General features: G+C 35.0%; 1 protein-coding gene across 23 annotated transcripts in view; it reads left to right on the forward strand.

The window, feature by feature from the left end:
* The window catches only part of ADGRL2 (adhesion G protein-coupled receptor L2), a 594,466-nt gene that overhangs the window by 504,001 nt on the left and 70,829 nt on the right, over nt 1–19,636 (forward strand). For all 23 annotated transcript variants that reach the window (XM_070486667.1, XM_070486675.1, XM_070486671.1 and 20 more), the window contains one exon: nt 7,131–7,344. In XM_070486667.1, the coding sequence (XP_070342768.1) occupies nt 7,131–7,344 (214 nt within the window). The remainder of the gene's footprint in view (nt 1–7,130; nt 7,345–19,636) is intronic.

Below are 19,636 nucleotides of genomic sequence, written 5' to 3' on the forward strand. Positions count from 1 at the left end.
GTAATAGACCGTGGCCTGAGTTAATGTTTCAGTAGAGCTTAAAGTCACAGCCTCAGTCCCATAGAGGTCCCTGATAATCAGAAGGCATGGTGCTTACTGGAACCCTAGACAGCATGAGCAGTGGCATCCATGACAGGGTTTAGTTCAGAGCAATTAAGAAAAACAGTACCAGAAAAGTTGAAGTTTTTATATTACAGCTTAATAAGAAGACTTTTATAGGAATGTATGATTTCACAGAAATGTACAAAGGGCACACTGAGTGGAGACAGTATTAGAAAAGCAAAATGTTCCCAATCAGGTGCTTGAAGTCCACCAAGAGTATGAGCTTCTAACAGAGTGTACCATTTATTGCCAGAGAAGCATATTTTCTTGCACAAATGCTCATAAATGATGCAAAATCCAGTGATAGAATTCCAATTCTGGTCTTACGAATTCCCATCTGGTCGTCGCAGTGCATCTGTTTATTAGGAGTTATCCCCTGAATGTGAATGATTTCAGTCCTAAGTCGCTGCACCTGTTGCCGAGAGGTATTTATTCCAATCACTAGCCTAAAGCACAGAGAGTTATTGCTTGACATTTTATAGCTTGGGGGAAAAAAACGCCTGTCTTTTCAAAATCATTTGTTCAGAGTGGAGAAAATGGAGCCAAACAGTTCATTTTACTCTAAGCAATGCTATTTGGCAGTACTCACATTTGCACAGCACAAAGCTGCAATATTGATTTTTTGCTCACAGGACCTCCCACAAGTTTTTTCTTCAATTGTCAGGGTGGCAAGATGGATTGGATTACACTTTGCTTGTTGGATGCTTATTTTTTTTGCTTTGTTGAAATAGAAATAGATTGAAAATACAGCTTAGAATAAATATCATAGTAATAGTGTGATTAAAAGGCTTTAATTTGGGAATTTCTTTATGTTGATTATGTTGACTGAGTGATTTAGTTGAATACTTGACCATCAGGCACACCATTTCCTTTCCTGCCCTTCTCCTAAGATGGAAGCGCCCAGTATACCCTAACTATGTCCTCCACAACAGGGGTCCCCAAACCTGCTGCTAATTGTCATTATCATTTGGAGAGTCATTAACGTAACATTTAAGAACATGAACCTGGGAGCTGAATTACTGGGTTTCAAACCTTGATTTCATTCCTACTGGATGTGTGATCGTGGAAAATGTAATTTTTCTGCACCTCGGTTTCCTCCTGTGTAAAATGATGTTAATAATAATAATACCTACCTCATACGGTTGTTGTGAGGATTTATAGTCAGTAAATATTTGTAAAGTCCGTAGAGGGACTTCCGGTGATGATCGGTAAAGAGGGTGGCAAATCCTCTTCCCTCAAAACAAGTATAAAACTGAACAAAATTGTCAACAACCACCATTTTAGGGCTCTGGAAATTAACTAAAGCTAGATGAGAAATTGGGAAGCATTTATTTATGAAAAGCTGGTAGAACTTCTGGTATGAACAGTGGACATTTAAAGCCGTCTAGACTAGGGCTGCTTTTACCCCCCATCACCCCTCCTTAGCCGTGTCATTGTGGCAATTTCATTAGGGCAAGCTGGCCTTAAAAACCAGTGACTTTGCTGCCAGGGGGAGTTGCTTGATTTGGAGTGGAGGGTGGGAACCCACTCCCAGCAGTGTTGTCAGTAAAAGTAGTAAACACTGTAGGAAACAGATGGGGAAAACCAGCCTGAGGTTGTGGTCCTTGGCGGGCACACTGGAGAACCAGGCTGAAACATAGCCGGGAAATCTTGGAAAAGAAAGAACCAGAAGTTCTCTATGCATGCTTGACTAACTGGGAAGCTACACACATCTGCAGAGGAGACGTGAGAGGACTTGGCAGAAAGTAAATAACCAAGGCTGACTTAAAAACAGCCTGAACCTTGAACACCCTCCCTAACACACACTCAGATCAATCAGCAGAGGGTGTAGACCTTATTACAGGTTCAAGGATTTTGTGCAACGTCTCTGGCCAGTCATTGGCTGCTCGCTAAGCTATGCAGAGATGGGGTGATCCCTAGGAAGCTAGGCTAGAAAATAAAAATATGAATTAAAATAACAACAACAACAGTCACAATGAGCAGAGACGTTCCAGCTGCACACCTTGGGGAGACAGATTCTGCAGATTAAATCCAGTCAAGATGCAAAAAAGAAGATCTCACACAGCAGTAATTCTCAGGGGACAGAAATGTGAATCTAGAGTCGCTAACAGCATATTATTTAAAATATGTACTTTTCAACAACAAAAAAAAATTTACAAAATATACAGAGAAACAGGGCAGTTGACCCATGTACTCAGGAGAAAAAGCATTTAGTAGAAACTGCCTGTCTAATGTGGGCCCAGATGTTAGATTTAGCAGATAAACATTTCAAAGTGGCTGTTATGAATATGTTCAAAGACTAAGTCTTAAACTATCTTAGAGAATTAAGAGGAAATATGATGACAATGACTTAACAAATATGTAATCTCAATAGATAGATAAAAGTTACTTTAAAAAGGCCTTGGAGAAATTCTTGGCACATCTTAGTTACTATATCAGCGTGGTGCAAATAAATTAATGTTTTCCTCCCCAAGAACAGATATCTCAGCTTCGTCTGAACCCAGAGATTGTGATTAAGTAGGTCTAGATTAGCGCTTGAAGATCTGTCTTCTTGAAGGTGCTTACCAGCATTTTTAAATGCTGCATGACACTGATGCAAAGCCATGTTGGCAAGTGATTTTTTTAAAAAAAAGATATCCTCAAAAATAATCCAATTTAAACAGCTAAGAATTATTTCATGTACAAAGGAAAAAAGAGCGATTAATAGTGGCTATACTTGTGGTGGTTTGTATATATTGTATATATTAATGAGTATAGTAACTCATTAATGTGATGTAAATAAAGGGGTAAATAAATGTTTTTACGAATAGGTTTTTTGTTCTGTCTTTTTATAAGATACACTTAGTGGAAATATTGAATTTCTAAAATTAATATTAATTGCAGTAGTTTTGTTTAAGAGTTTCCAAACTTCCTTTGAAGTATCATTCTCGATGGAAAAGGTTGAACTCATACCCCCTGAGGTTTTCAAGGAAATAGTGTGAAGGGGCTAAAGAAGGCACAGTAATTTACATCTTTCTCAAAAATTTATGTAAATTTTTCTTTTGGTTCCATCGTTGACCCCTGTTCATTTTCCCCCTCTCACTAAGTCTTTGATTAGAATAGTTAATCCGGGGAGATGTCTGCTTGTGATTTGTGGGACCCCTGCTCAGTTCATCACATGTACTTTTGAGAATTATCTTGAGGGCACCATGTCATCTGCATGTTGTGCCACAGCACATCCATGTTAACATCCTCATATATGTTTATATTTTAAAGAAATAGAGCAAGTAATTGATTCATTATTGATCACTTGAAAGTGTTAGAATAGCATGCGTACCTGATTAAAATGGCTTGCCTATTTAGAATCATAGATTGGTGAAGTTTGACATGACTTTAAAATGACTTTAATTCTTCAGAAAAAGAAATGAAAACTCAGAAAAGTAAAATGACCCAAGTTCCTAAGGCTGACCCAGCCACCCATACTTAGTGTTCGGTGTTCTCCATATGTATATAGTTGAGCAGTTGTCGGTTTTGCTCTCTTTATGGCACACATCCCTACATTTCCACAAGTACAATTTTTGTTATTGTCCATATGTTTTGTGAACCTTTCCAATAATTGTTTCCTGTCTAATTTACTAGCATTCTTTGGTGAATTTCAGATTGTATGAAAACTTATAAAATAAATGCTGTTGTATTATCAACAAGATGGCTTGAGAAGTCACAGGGCCGGCAAAAGAGCCTGGGAACCCTGCCCGGGTTACAGTCTAACTCCTTGTAATCCTTGAGACCCAGAATTACCCATTATTTGATGCCTTAGTTTCATTCTCTGTAAAAGTTGTATCATAATAATAACTACTCCATTATTTTTTTGTTGTTGATGATATTGATGATAAAAGAAGGTGATCCATGTAAAGCATTTAACACAGTGCCAGAACATAATAATTGCTGTGTAAATGTTAGCTATCGTAATAGCACCTTTCATTTCTCTCTTCATGTTTGTTTTTTTATGGCTATATATATTTCAGGTTGGAAACACAGGGTTTAAACAAAGGAAAGTTTATAAACATGTAACTCGTTTGTCTTTGTGAGAAACACTAATGAACCTCAGTAGTATCTAGAAAATAATAAATTGACAGAACTTAAATATTCTTTTTTGAGGACAGCACATAGTTTTCATTGACTATAAGTAGTTTATCTTTTTTTAATGCTTACTACTTTTATTTTCACTACTAAAGGAAATACATATTACAGAGGAAAACACATTGCAATTTATATTGTTTTAAACAAATGCTAGTGTTCAATTTAGTGATTTGGTTCAACAACATTTATTGGAATTATGTATCATATACCAGTCTAGGCACTAGAATTATAAGAACTCTATCATCACAGTCTAGCAGGGAAGATATATATTAAAAATGAATATGCCCAGTACCATGTAATAATAATAGGCACTTTAGTAGATATTATAAGTTCAATGGAAACAGAGGCGAGAGAGCAAGTAGGAAAGAGAACACTTACGGTTTAGAACAATGGACGTAGCAGTAAATAAAGCAATATTGGCTGTAAGAACTCATTCTGTTCCATGCAGTGAAAGCATAACTACCATGATCCCTTTCTCCAGGAGAGTCTACATTGGAAATCTACTAAACTATTAAAGTGTGCTCATCTTTTTGTTTCCTTTTCCTTACTTTACTTTCTTGGATGACTATGACTAAGGTTTTAAAAATCCTCTTTCTGAATTACCAAAACAGCAAGACACTCAACTGTGCAGCCTACCAAATATCTTTCAAAAGCAGAGGAAAATTCACTTAGAATAACTAATCCTGCAGACTATCAACAGCAACAAAAATTAAAGGACTCAATTTAAAAACCACGGTGCTTCAAGTCAATTCTATATTTTTGACAAATAGTACAAATTGTGAATTATGGCTCCAAGCCAGTTTTCTAATAACGTGTTCTAATATTCGTAATATCCTCTAATAATGTGATTTATTCTCTTTTATTAAGGAATTATAGTTGCAAATCATCTCTGCCTTTAAAATATGCTGTGCTCCAAAATCTTATTTGATGTCCCTTGTTTGAATTTCCGCTCAGCTTTTGCCCCAGAAATGGGTCAACTTCTGAAGTGCTAAGAAACAATTTCAATTAAAACAAATACAATAATACTAGTTTAACCTGAATTATTTGTATGGGCAATATAGTATCAGGAAATGGAAGAAAGCAGTAGTATATGTAAAATTTATTTATGAATGTGTGGAAGTTTATAAGTGAACTTTTTGAAAGCTTGGTCTGTTTACTGTTTGCCTTGACATTGCCCAGCTCCATTTCAGTGTTCCTTCTTCATTGATGCACCTCTCTACATACTTTTAGTAATGTCTTAAGACCATAAACCTTCTTAGTGAAAACCTACTAAGGTTAGGACTTGCCACAATCACCTGAAGATTTCTTTGCTCCAAATTGTGTCCTTTTCTTCTCTCTTAATTCCCATTACACCTTTAGTTTTCTCACTTGAACTGAGAGTTCAACCAAATTTGAGAATTGCTGGTTTTCTAAATCATGCCAATGTAGAATCCAATAACTCTTTTGAAAGACTATTTGGATCTTAGAAAGAAGATGCTTGTTTATCCAGGTGACTTTTTAGTTCATTGAGTTAGTGAGCAGCCCTGTACAATAAAGTTCAAGAGAAGAGTTTTGGCATTAGATTGACCTGGACACAACCCAGCTCTTCAACTTGGAAGTTTGTATCTTGGAACAATTTACTTCTGAATGTCAGTTTTTTCTATTAAAAAGGATATAAGCAATAATTCATGTGAGGCAGAGTGGTTAAAAGGATAGAGGTAAGACAAAGTACTGAAATTATTGCTAGTCTTTTATAACAGGAATGTGATAGATGGCAACAGGTTAGAGAACTGATCCAAATCTGAGGCAGTGGAGGAGAAGTTTTTGGTGTGCAGCTAACCCACAGGTAGCACACCACACAGCGAAGATGTGCTTCTCCCACCCACAGTTCTTCGTGGCTGTTCTTGGCTTTCTCTCTTTTTACCTTCGTTCTATGCTCTGCTGCTGCGTTATGGGACCCCTAGTTGAAAACTATGGGTAAAACTTATAATTCTAATCTTCTGTTCCATTCAGGAATCTTTTTCACAGCCCTCATGAACAGTGGTTATCTATACTCTTGTTTATTGCTTCGTACATAAATTGGTATAGCACTTCTAACTAAGCATTTTTATGTACATTATCTCATTTTAGAGTCACGCAGGTAGGAAAAGTAACATCACGGGTGTTTCGGCTCCATTTTGTAGATGACAAAACTGAATCTTAGTGAAATTTTGCCCTTTCTGGGTGTTTCATTGTGTCGAATTGGATTGGAGTAGTGCTGGCTCCTTTCAATGCCCATCTGCTGAATCCTTTCATTTGTTTCAGTTTTAAATAAAGTGTCTACAAATGGAAATAAGTTATGGTCCCCTAAGCATGTTACCGTCATAGTATCTAAGTTATTTCAGGGGAGAACTGCTAAGACAAAAGTATTTTTAAGATAAGACTACTAACTGCAATTAATATGTCTACATTAAATGAGAAGGAAAGGCCAAAAGTCTAGCAGAAAGTAGAGCAGAGCTTTTATTCCTTTGCATAAGTGAAAATTGTTCCTTGATTAGTTGATGCATTCTGTAGTTGTGAAATTTGTCACTATTTATAAATCCATTGGTTAAATTTATCATTTTTCTTTGGATTTACTCACAAAGAGCCAGTTAGTTTCTGATTGTGACTAGATTGTATAGACAATATTTTGTTAGAGTAGTTTTAAATTGTCTTGTAAGGATGAATAGTCCAGCTAAAGATATATTTTTAAAAATCTATTAAGGAATTCTTGACACATAGTTAAGAACCAAGGAATTATTTAATAAATGTATGAATTGAATGACTTAAAAATATACTTTCTATAACATCCCTTGAATATAGACATGAACCGTATTACTTGAAGATGCATTATTAGAATAATAATACTTCATAAATGAGTTAATTTTAATTTTCTCTCTCTTTTTTTTAAGGTTTCAGCAGAGCAGCTTTACCATTTGGGTTAGTTAGACGAGAATTATCCTGTGAAGGTTATTCTATAGATCTTCGATGTCCAGGCAGTGATGTCATCATGATTGAGAGTGCTAACTATGGTCGGACAGATGACAAGATTTGTGATGCTGACCCATTTCAGATGGAAAATACAGACTGCTACCTCCCAGATGCCTTCAAAATTATGACTCAAAGGTAAATATTCTTGTGTTAATGTCCCATGTTAGCTACTACATCCGAATTGGTAAAATTATTATAATAATTTCTAAGTGGATGAGTATAGTCCATATCTCAGTCTATTTACTAGACTGAGTTAGGATTTTACCTATGAATGCTGATTTCTGCTTTGTAAGTTTTGAACAACATTTAAATCTCTGTATCATTTTTGTATAGATTGACATAGCAGAAGGAATATGTAATACATATCTTAAATTTTTATATATCATAAAATAGAATAATATTTCAAATGTAGTCTTTTTTTTGAGGGTTTCAAAATTTTGAAGTATTTTTGTAGTATTAAGAATGTTTAAGTATCTGGGTCTTTGGCAATAATTGCTCTTTAATTTTTTAATTAATAAACATTTTTTACAGCAAAAATGAGCAGAAAGTAGAGAGTTATCATACCTCCATCCCCCCCACACACACAACCTCCCCAACTATGGACGTGCTGCACCACAATGGTACATTTGTTACAATAGATAAATCCACGCTAACACATCATCACCCTAAGTCCATAGTTTACATTAGGGTTCACTCTTGGTGTTCTGCATTCTGTGGGTTTTGACAAATTTGTGATATGTATACACCATTGTGGTATCTTAGAAGATAGTTTGACTGCCGTAAAAATCCTCTCTACTCCCCTCTTCATTCCTCCCTCTGTCCTAACCCCTTGGAACCAGTGATCTTTTTATTGTCTTCATGGTTTTGCCTTTTCTAGAATGTCATATAGTTGGACTAATGTAGTATGTAGCCTTTTCAGATTGGGCTTCTTTCACTTAGTAATATGCATTTAAGTTTTCTCCATGTCTTTTCATAGCTTAATAGATCATTTCTTTTTGGCGTTAAATAATATTCCATAGTCTGGATGTATCACAGTTTATGTCTCCATTCACCTACTGAAGGATATCTTGATTGCTTCCAAGTTTTGGCCATTATGAATAAAGCTGCTATAAACATCTGTTCAGGTTTTTATGTGGACATAAATTTTCAGTTCATTTGGGTAAATGCCAAGGAGTGTGATTGCTGGATCATATGCTAAGAGTGTGTTTAGTTTTGTAAGAAACTTACAAACTGTCTTCCAAAGTGACTGTATCATTTTGCATTCCCACCAGCAATGAATGAGAGTTCCTGGTGCTCCACACACTTATCAGCATTTGCTGTTGTCAGTGTTTAGATTTTTGCCTTTCTAATGGTTGTGTAGTGAGTGGTATCTCATTGTTGTTTTAATTTGATTTCCCAGCTACATATTATGTTGAACATCTTTTAATATGCTTACTTGACATCTGTATATCTTCGTTGATGGCGTGTCTGTTTAGATCTTTTGCTCATTTTTTAGTTGGGTTGTTTGTCTTCTTAATGTTTAGTTTTAAGAGTTCTTTATGTATTTTGGATAACACTCCTATGTAGGGTATATCTTTTGCAAACATTTTCTCCCAGTCTGTGGCTTGTCTTCTCCTTCTCTTGATCTTTAGCTTTAAAAAAAAACAAACAAAATAAAAACAATGAATTCAAGTTAAGAAAGCATATGGCATTTGCTCTCTCTCTCTCTCTCTCTCTCTCTCTCTCTCTCTCTCTCTCTCTCTCTCTCTGTAAGGTAACAGACCATTTGGTTAATTTTGTATTTTGAAAATGATGTGTTGGAAAGTGTGTTATAAACTTGAAAATATATAAATAATACCTCTTAACTGAACAATTGCCTTTCTGCATATAGACAGAATACAAAAAACTGCTGATAACTTGTATCGCCTTTCCTTTGTGTTAACACAGTACACCTAACTGACTCTTGGCATCTTTTTTTCTAAATTTTGGTACTCTTGACATCTTAATTAGAATTTTCTTATATATAAGATATTAAAATCGTAGTTAGTTTTGCTTGAACTAGTTCAGTAATACCAGCAATCCCTGTTAGACTCTCTGAAGGAACACTTAAGTATCATGGAGTTTGTTATAACATTATTGCTTTTATATTTTGTTTACTAGGAAAATCCCTCATCTTTCTATTTAAAGCCTTCACCCTCTCCTCCTGCCTCTTTTCCTCCTCTGAACACAATATTCTGTCTAGCTTTCTAGCTTATTTACTATTCTACCTTGAAATAGAATAGCAGATTTTCTAGACTGGTGTCTGGTCAGTGTAGGTGCAATGAAAACGTCGAAAGGTGATTAAAAGGCAATGAAGGAAAAAATAGAATTATTTTTAAAAAATCCATGATATAAGAGTTTGGGTACAAGTTGCTGTAAAATCTCTAATTTCACAGAGAATATGTATTAGCATTATTTTTATTGACAGGACATTATAGTAAGTATTTTTTTTTTAATGTTGATACTGACTAAGATATTTTTAAGAAACCAGAGAACATATACATTACTTTGGAAGATTTCCCTCAAAATGTTTTTATTTTTAGTTCTTAAAGAGTAGTTACTAAAAATTTAGGGCAAAATCTCATTTGTGTAAATGGCGCTTGATACAGGGTTTTTTAATTTAAAATAAAAGTCCTATATGGACTATGTAGGGTTTGAAATCTGGCCTGTGAAACAAACCACAAAACATAACTTACCTTCTTTGGAAGAATGGATTCTGTGCTCCAGTAAAACTATGATAGAACATTTCCACATAGTATTTCAAAATTTGGGGACTGCCTGTTCTGGGAGGTAATAAAGGCAGCCACTAATAATCGACCATTTATCCATTCTTTACATGTTGATCTAACTTGTTCGCTGGTAGTGACATGAATGAGCATCGAGAAGTAGGCCAGAGACAAATAGGAAGTAAGGAATTATTATGTACAATCTCCTGGTTTTACTAGACTGACAAGCGAAAAGCAGTGGGAGTTGGTACAAAGAGAGAGTCTGGAAGAGCTGGCCTTGAGGAATTGTACATTGTAGGTAACTTATCTTTGTTTGTGGGGTTATACATTTAAATACACAGTTGAATATCTAGCAAAATACATAAGTCTTATCAGACTTGTACGTATAAATATAAGTACATATTACAAGAAATGTATAAGATAAGATAGTAAGTTGTTTTCATGTTTCATTATGTTATAAAAGCAGGGCTGTGTTTTTGATAATAAAAGGAACTAGAGTCTTGGGGTATCTAAATTCTGTGAAAGCACACAGTGGTTCTCTGTACCCTTGTTATCAAAATCTCCAAACAGTTTATGGTGTATTACCGCACATAAGGGGTTAATTCCAAAACTGGCTGTAGAAATCCCATTTTTAAATTGGTGTATTGTACTGATGGTTTATAATTACATAATCAGCAACAATGACAATTTAAACATGAACATTTTATTGACAAGGAAGATAATGGACAAGGAAGATAATGTTAAGATGACTTAAAAATGAGTTTCATATTGGTAGCTTGTAACTTGCATTCTACATACATCAGACTATAAACGTTTAAGGGAGTCTGCCCTATTTGACTTATATAGTTTCACATAACAAAAAATAGGTAGACGGTATTTTTGTATCTGAATTATTACTGAATAATTATTGAGCATGCAGAGTACCTGTCTCTTTTTTATTTTAATTTAAAAATACTCTTTAAGTATTTACAAATAAAGTAAGAATTATTGTCACCAGACTCCTAATAATTTGGCAAATTTTTCCATTTATAATTATCAAAAAATGTGATATTTAGCAATGTAGAAGAAAAGAGAAAGTTTTTTCTTGAATATAGAAAATTTCCCTTTGGAAAGCTCAAATAAGAGTAATGGAATTTTTCTATTAAATGTGGAAGTTCCCCTTTTCTACATATAATGATAGAGATAGGTGCAGAAATTTCAGTACAATTAAAATATGTTTGTATTATAATTCATTGCTTTTTCACCCCCTCTCTGACTTTGATCACTTCCACATTTGAGAGTCAAGTAAATAAATACCCTAGTAGCTCTGACCATGGTGGTGGTAAAAGGATTAATAGTTGTTATTCATTGTCCATTTTCTATTTCCTGCTCATTTAAAAGTGTGAAACCAAGGCTGTATTATAACAATAGTACACTTGTCTTGTAAATACACCAAATGGCTCATCCCAAAAAGTGAGAAATGAAATTCTTCCCTAAAATGATATGTTTTTTAATATTATATAAAATAATCACTGTTAGAGATAATTTTTTTTAGCGCTCTTTGAAGGTAATTGTAGTGGAGTAACTTAAAAAATATGAAACGGTTGTAACACTTTAAATTCATTAAAGCAAAAAGAAAAACAACACCCTACTACTACTTTGAGGTGTTTGATGAATACGTAAATTAGAATTTTGCTGACGGTGTTGGTTCTTTGCAGCACTTGGGTGCAATCTAGTTAATGTATTATAGTGATGTGCCAAATTGTACCTGAGATCCTCTCCCAGTCTTGTTTATAATTGTCCCTTTGTTTGAGAAAGGATGAGAACCTGCCCTTTCTAATCCAGGTAGTTTCCTGCCTTAGATTATGCTTTATAATATGTCCTTAAGGTTTTAGCGTTTGGTCTAGAGATCTGAAAGTAAATATTCACTGTTTTTCTTTTCAGTATTAAATGTGAGGTTAGTGTACATGGTTAGGTTCAGTTTTACAGTCTTTACTCACAGTGTCAGATATCTATCACTGTACCCCTGTCAATACAAACAGGTTCTAGAAGTACTGTGTACTCCTCCTGAGACTATACTAAGAATACATGCCTCAGTTTTCCCCTGTATTAGGAAGGGTATATTTTGTGTAATTGATTCAGAGATAGGCTGGGGGATTTTTTGTATTAAAATTGGCCAAGGAAAGTAAATTAGTGCCCTAGACTTAGAGAACGACCCTGGCTCCTTTAAAGCTTTTACCCCAACTTTTAAGCCCACATATAGAGAGCAGCTGGCTAAAACATCATAGCATAACTACATTAGGTTTCTTAGTACATACAATTCAGTGTATTTTTGGTTGTTATACTACCCATGTAAGCTCCTTTAGATTTATTTGGGATTAGGGTAGCATATTTATAAATTGTTCAGCAATCAGTTGTTTATACAGGTTTGGCACTCGCAAGAGTGGCAAAAGAACATACGGAGGAAGCATACAGAAGCATATAGTCGATAGTTGCAGGTGAATAGATGATATTACCCACCGAGGTGATTAGTTTGAGCACGCAAAAGCTCTATAGAACACACCTGCATTTAGGGGCAGAGGTAAAGTTGCTATCAAGGAAACCAGAAGAGGCACTGGAGATAATGTCTCATAAGCCAGTAGTAAAGTATAAAAGACAGACTTTTTTTTTTTTGCTTTATTTTTATTTATTTATTTATTTATTTTTGAGGAAGATTAGCCCTGACCTAACCTCTACTGCCAATCCTCCTCTTTTTGATGAGGAAGACTGGCCCTGCGCTAACATCTGTGCCCCATCTTCCTCCACTTTATATGTGGGATGCCTGCCACAGCATGGCTTGCCAAGTGGTGCCACCATGTCCGCACCCGGGATCCAAACCAGTGGACCCTGGGCCGCCGAAGCAGAACGTGCACACTTAACCGCTAAGCCACTGGGCTGGCCCCAAGACAGATTTTTTTTTTCCCCTTTTTTGATGTTGAAGATCTTTATTCTGTTTAGACAGCTCAAATAAAAGAGCATGTTAGGATTTTCAAGATAGGGTTTCAGGATAGAAATCAAGAAAATAGCATTCAGCCTTGCATAGACCAGAAGAATTAGGTAGTACCCTAGTCACGTGGAACCAGACAGTGACTAAATTACCTGATCTAGATTTATAAAGTAGGGGTGCAGTTACGGGATTTTTCTCTTAGGGAGCAAAAAAAACCCAGCTTCTAGAACTTGCATATAATTTAATTAAATTAAGCTAAGTAAGTGTCAAAGTTTATTTCACAGCTTAGATCTTTTCCAGAAAGGTTGGGATGATGGAAGTAAGCTCACGTATGTAGGAAACAGGTTAATCTATTCCCATCCTATACTCCATTCCATAACTTTTCTAGCCTTGAATTTCTTTTTCTAAACCTATCAATGTCCCAACCTGTTATCGCCAAGTACAGTAATTACATTTTATTTAACAGTGCTAACCCAGCAGCAACTCATATGGTGACAATTGCTTGTGTGCATGAGGATTTTAAGAAATGTGTTATTGTATATGTATGTGCATTACTTTTTCTGTTCCATGGTTCTTTACGTTACAGTAGCTGCAGATTGAGACTGGAAAATTTAGTGCATCCTCCCAGCATGCAGTTAGAAGTAAGGCTACGTGGAAAGGACCATGCGTGCCTTGGTCTGGAATAAGCAGAAAGATCTTTCCCTTGGCCTTTCCACCTCTCATTTTTGCTACCAGTCAAGGCACATAACTGGGGAGCCTTGGGGGTAGGGGCGGGGTGTAGGGGGGGTGACGACGACATAGGCCATTGCTTCTATTTTAAGAGAGTTATTGAATAACAGATTGTTAGAGCTGCTGGGGAACTTGGGACTCATTGTGTTCTAACTTCCTTCATTACATCGGGGAATCAACTGTCATTGCAGTCCGTGTGCTTTGTCCACACTGCGGCATGGATATTCTTCTCACTTATTTTTAAAATATCCTTTGGGACGAGTGGCAACATGGTATCCTTCTTTTTACTTAGCAGTGCGAACCTTTAGAAAGGTTCAATTATTTGCCACAGGGGCTGAAACTTCAAAGCATCTATACCTAGAACCTCATACCTTAGTGGCATGAAAATTTATTCTTGAGCAATAATTAATAATTATTCTTAAATAATTCTGTTATCTAGGTTTTTAAAATATATTTCTGTTATTTTGAAATATACTAATAGATGCTAGGCGTGTGTAAAATATTTAAAGAAAGATACTTAATCACACATGCACAAAACCTTCCTATGAGAACTGATGAATATTGGAAGCTTCTCAGAATTTGACCAAGAAAATCCATTAAAATGCAATCACAGTTCTGCCAGCGTTCTTTGGCAGACTTCATGATTATAGATTTCAGTGTGGATATACTCTCCTTGACATACAACCCTCTCAACTTTGATATTGATCATTCGGTCTTCATAAAGAAGCTTTGTATCCAAGTCAGAGCTCTATGAAACAGTTTTTTATTTAATTGTTTCCTGATCTCTCTTTATAGGTGACAGTAAACTTCAAACCTATCTTTCTAGGAAGTTCACATCCATTCCTTGTTAATGGCAGTGTTTTAGAGGGAAAAAATTAGCCCAATCTGCCTTTTCACCTAACTGGATGTTTCCTAATATTTTGGGGTTGGTACGTTTTCCTTTTGCATTATTCTGGATACTGACTGCTCAGGGATGCTTCTCTTTTGTGTAGTTTGTTTATTCAGTGTCCCTATTCCTTCTCATAGGACCTAAGCCTACGATTTCTGAAAAAACTGCATTCTTAGCTTTATGCTGTTTATCTATCCCCAGTGCTTTTCTCTGCCTGTGGTGTCAGATTTATCAACCATTTGTCCATCAAGATGAAATGCATCTGGGGAAAAATAAATAACTCAGGTGCCGCTAACTCATCATCTCTGTGCCACATACTTAGGTTATTTTCTGCTAGGTGATGAGTTTCCACTGATTTTTCTCACTCTCACCTGAGTTGTTCTAAGACAATTAACTGGAACTATAAGCACCTCTCTTTGGCCAAGGATTGGGAGGTGACTAGTATAGACTCTTGCACCTTAGTACAGTAATAAATAACCATTAAAACTCTAATTGGTATATCTAATTGGACACATACTTTGCATGTCACTTAGTGATGGGCATTTAAACCATAGCACTCATTATAGGAAGGGAAGACTGTTGGCAGTAATAAACATGAAACATATTAAACATTCACATTTAGTGTACAAGAAAGGCTAATCAATTATAAAATGGCTTAGAAGACAAGTAATCTCAATATCCCTTATCACCTGCTTTTCAGATGTAGGAGAAAGAAACAATGGCACATCAAAGGTTCTACCCTACAGGATGCTGTTTCTCCTTTTAAAATGAAAATTAGTAAAACAAGTTTACTAGATAATGCAGACTGGAAGTACAAGTGTGAATTGCGGGGTTTCACTGGTACCTCTGGTTAACAAATATAATGCCTTTTATATTATGTCCATTGATCGGGGAAGCCAGGACCGTTTTCCCTAAGGACACTACGTTATGATAGTCCGTATTTCTTAAGGATTGTTTAGTGAAATCAGGAGGCTTGAATAAAAGTTTGAATTAGATTTTATTTTTGGACAGCTACTGGTCAGATGAGGGAAAGGGAAGTTCAAGTTTTGAAAAGCAAAGGCATATCTCATTTCAAGTCTGGTGATTTTTCTTCAGTTTTTATTTTTAGCAGTTGTCTTTATTTTTGAAATCACAGTGGAGAGGTGAAGAAATAAAAGCAAATGTGAACATTCATTTGACATACAAATTTCAATATTATCGTAATAATCTTTTCATAGTGCTTTTCAGCCTTAGATATTGTTTATTCCAGCTTTCTCATTTGAAAGATGAATGTTACGAATGAGATGCCAATGGTATTTCAATATTAGGTATATTGTCATATACCTTGCAGTTTTTTACTCACTTAGAACATTCTCTGCTATGCACTAAAATATTGATTTCTTTGTAGAGAGTAAATTTAAACGAATTAGTTGTGTTAATTAACAGAAACTAAATCTAATTCAGTGTTATATTACTAAAATGTATCAGACAATCAAGTGTTTGATAACTAAATGAAGGCACACCAGCTCTGCTTATGTAAGACAAGTTTCAAATGCTCATTTGAGTACTTTGTTTTGTACCTAAGTATGATTTCTTTGTAGTGTACATCTGCTTTCTCATGTCATATTACTAGTGTCAGTGTATAAAAATGGCTTACAAGCATCCTTTAAAAAAGTTTATAATTTGAACAAATAAAAATAGGTGTTTAATTCCAGTTGTAGAGAATAGAAATGAAATTTTATTTTAGAGTTTCAAATCAAGATATAGTCACTATTTTTCCTTTGGATTTGGCTTTTTCTTCTGTTTTTTTCCCCCTCACCAAAAACTCATAGCCAAATGCTACTGAAATGTAATATAATGCATATTTTCTACCAATATAAAAAATGAAGAACAAATTAGGAATTGTAACTTCTCTTAATAATTTGAAATGATTTTGCATATGCAGTACAACTTTATATTGGCATGTTTATTACCAGGAAATGAAAACACGTATTCATAGAAGCTTTAGAATGATTTCACTGTCTGAAAATAAGCTATTTATTATTTAATAAATTGTATTATGTAATAAATAATAACAAAATATAATTTTGAGTAAAGTTGAGACATTTCCATTTTAATTATCCTTTTTATTTTATTGAGATTTCTAAGTAAGTAAAAAAAATTCCTATTTGTTATTTGGTAGAGAAAATATCGTTACTTGTTGGTTTACTCCTTATGCTTATTTTATTTTCTTACGAGCCATTTAGGAGCTCTACTTTGCCACATCAAAAGCAGGATAAGAATTGTGAGTCAGGATCATTCATAATATAGTCTATTGACTAACTTTATTAAGTGACGAGAGAAGAAGATTTGGTATTAAATTATTTAAAAACAGCTTAAACTGTCATTGATTATGGCTCTATTAATTTTTCCATATATCACGTAATGAAAGGGCACACCTAGACCATATTAGCAACAATAGCAATAACAAGAAAACACCAGTATCGATACTCTACTTCGTATATTACCTAAGGAAAATTATTATGGTTTTCAGGTTTCTGTTAGCATCTTAGCTGTCATGCAGATCTTAAAGACCTCCTCTTTTTACTTTTCTGTGTATTTTCTTTAAATATCTTATAGCAGTTTAGTTAGTTTTTAGTGCTGTTTGCTATTCTACAGTTAGATTTAGAGCTAACATCTCTCAGATGTTTCTAGGAAAAACTTGGTTTTGAAGAAATACAAAGAAGTGAGCGATTCTGTAATCCTAATATTTGTTTATTTCCCATCAATCAGTCAAGTGTATTGTGTAACTAATACATGTGGCAGTTCTCCAAGTATTTTTTCACATGTCATATGCAACCAATAAAGACATGGATTTAGAACTTGCCTCAACACACTCGCGTGGCCTTGAAGAGAATGTCTGCAATGAGAGTCACTCTGTATGAGTTGTCTTGAAGTTGTAGCAGTGGTCTTTCTGTTGGTTTTTTCAGACCACAGATCTGTCATTGTCATGGAACTCCTCTGTAATTTGTGAAAATACTCTGTTCCTGAAGGTGGATTTACCATGATGCTAACGAAGCTTCACCATCGGAGCCTTTACTTGCCCAGGCCTCTTCCAGAGCACTGTTAGGACCCCCAGCTCCGTGCTCACAGGGTCTTGTGTCTTTGTAAAATTTGCTGAAGTGTGATGTTTAAAAATGTTCTGAGGTTTTGGTTTCATTCTGTGACTTCTTCTCTGTTACACTTCCCCTCATTTATGGTCGCTTAGGAGTAGCCAAGGGCATTTTGGGATTCTGTTAAGTGGAGTTTCAGGTGGTGATAAATTCACTTTGGGGTCAGTGGGGTATTTTTATGTGGTTCACAGACACTCGCGTACAGTTTAGTTATTGCTAGCTATTCTGCTGAAGAAATGGCCTCAGAAATACTTGTATTACTCATTATCCTGCCTTACTGATTGTGACATAAATCTCCAAGGCCAGATGTCATATTACAATTTGAATATGTCCTATGGCACTTGAACTATGTGGCAAGTGGAAGAGAAATAATGTTAGAAATGTATGGAGCCAGAAGCTAGTCTGTGAGAAATTCTTTCATTATTAAGTGTGTAAAATAGTAAGCGTGGGATTTGGTTCTCATAGATAACTGTCAAAACAGAAGTTCTCTCCTGTATGTTCTTGGTGGACTACCTATATAGAGAACACATCCAGTGTAGTATTTACAATTACGAATGCACCATACTGTTACCCTCTTTAAATGAATGTCATATAAAATAGAATTTATCGGAATACCTGTGTTTGTGGGGCACAGGCTATAGCAGTTCAACAAACATGAGCACCTATGACACTGTAGGTGCATGCTTTATGTGACCCAACCATCAATAGAAAAAATTTTCATCAGCTGTTTTAGAGGAAAAGCAAAATTATAGAAAGTGACATGAAATTGTTATATGAAGAGACAGTCTTAAGATAAGTGGTGATAAAATTGTTAAGGAAAGTATTATAAAGGAACTCCAGGCGGTTAATTTATTACAATGTTATTTCAGTTTTCTGGGTTTTGTTGCTTGTGATACTTGTTGGCTTTAAAAGATGTGTAGTGATTTCTTTTTTTTCATGAGTAACTACTTTGGTACCTGATTTTCTACTTGTAATTTTTCTATTTTTTTCCTTAAAGTGGTAGCCTTAAATTTTACAAGCTTTAGACCTCACAAAACTAAAGTCCACTCTTAGCCATTTTTATTTATAATGTGATGGTTTCGAGAAATTGGCAGTGCTCCCCTGAACATTCATAGGCTGATGTGTGCTTTTCAGGACATGTCATTGTATCTTTTGGATTTTATTTCATTGTGTGTCCTTTGCATTCTAAAGATTTAGGATTTGGGAGAAGAAAGAGTGAATTAAAAATTTCACAAATCAATTTATTAAGGGGTATTAAGTAAGTATATAAGATAACAAAAAATTCCTTTTCACAGTTTATGTTAAATAAATGCTTGGTTTAAAACATTCCTATTATGATGTAACTAAACTCAAGGCGTTCTAATCTAAATGAGGTTTAAACACATTTCTTTGGCCTTTGCTTGTGCACATTCCTCCGGCTCTCTCCATTCCTAATTTTTGGAAGTTTCCTTCATCCTCTCCCCACTCCTATTACAGCCTTCATGTGGAGAAAAATATTATTTTTAAGTTACTTTTCTTTAGTTAATGATTTCCGTGGGTTTCTGTAAGATCTGTAATCAAAAGATCCTTTAGTAAATCAAAGCTTTTTTTTCTTATTATTGCTCTGGAAACTTGCCAAAACAATACAGCCAGAGGAGGCAAGAGAATGTATGATGATTTTTCTAGGGCTTTTTACAATTTGGTAATTTTTTTCCATACATTGAATTATCTTGTGACCCAGTCCTAAGACGTTTATATTGTTAATTCGTAGAATTCTGTGTATATAATTTAAAAGAATGTGTATAAGTCACTTTGGAAATCTAATTGTGAGTTATGTGAATAAGACTATACCTTTAAAAATGTACATGGACAGGTATGTTATCTATAGAGAGATAGATAATGGTCATTACAAATATATTATCTGATGAGTTGATTTAGGCCCTTTATATGTACATTGCCATTTATTTCAACCTTTCACGAGTAGACCTTT

Source organism: Equus asinus, chromosome 16, assembly GCF_041296235.1.
Source record: "Equus asinus isolate D_3611 breed Donkey chromosome 16, EquAss-T2T_v2, whole genome shotgun sequence".
Lineage (NCBI taxonomy): Eukaryota > Metazoa > Chordata > Mammalia > Perissodactyla > Equidae > Equus > Equus asinus.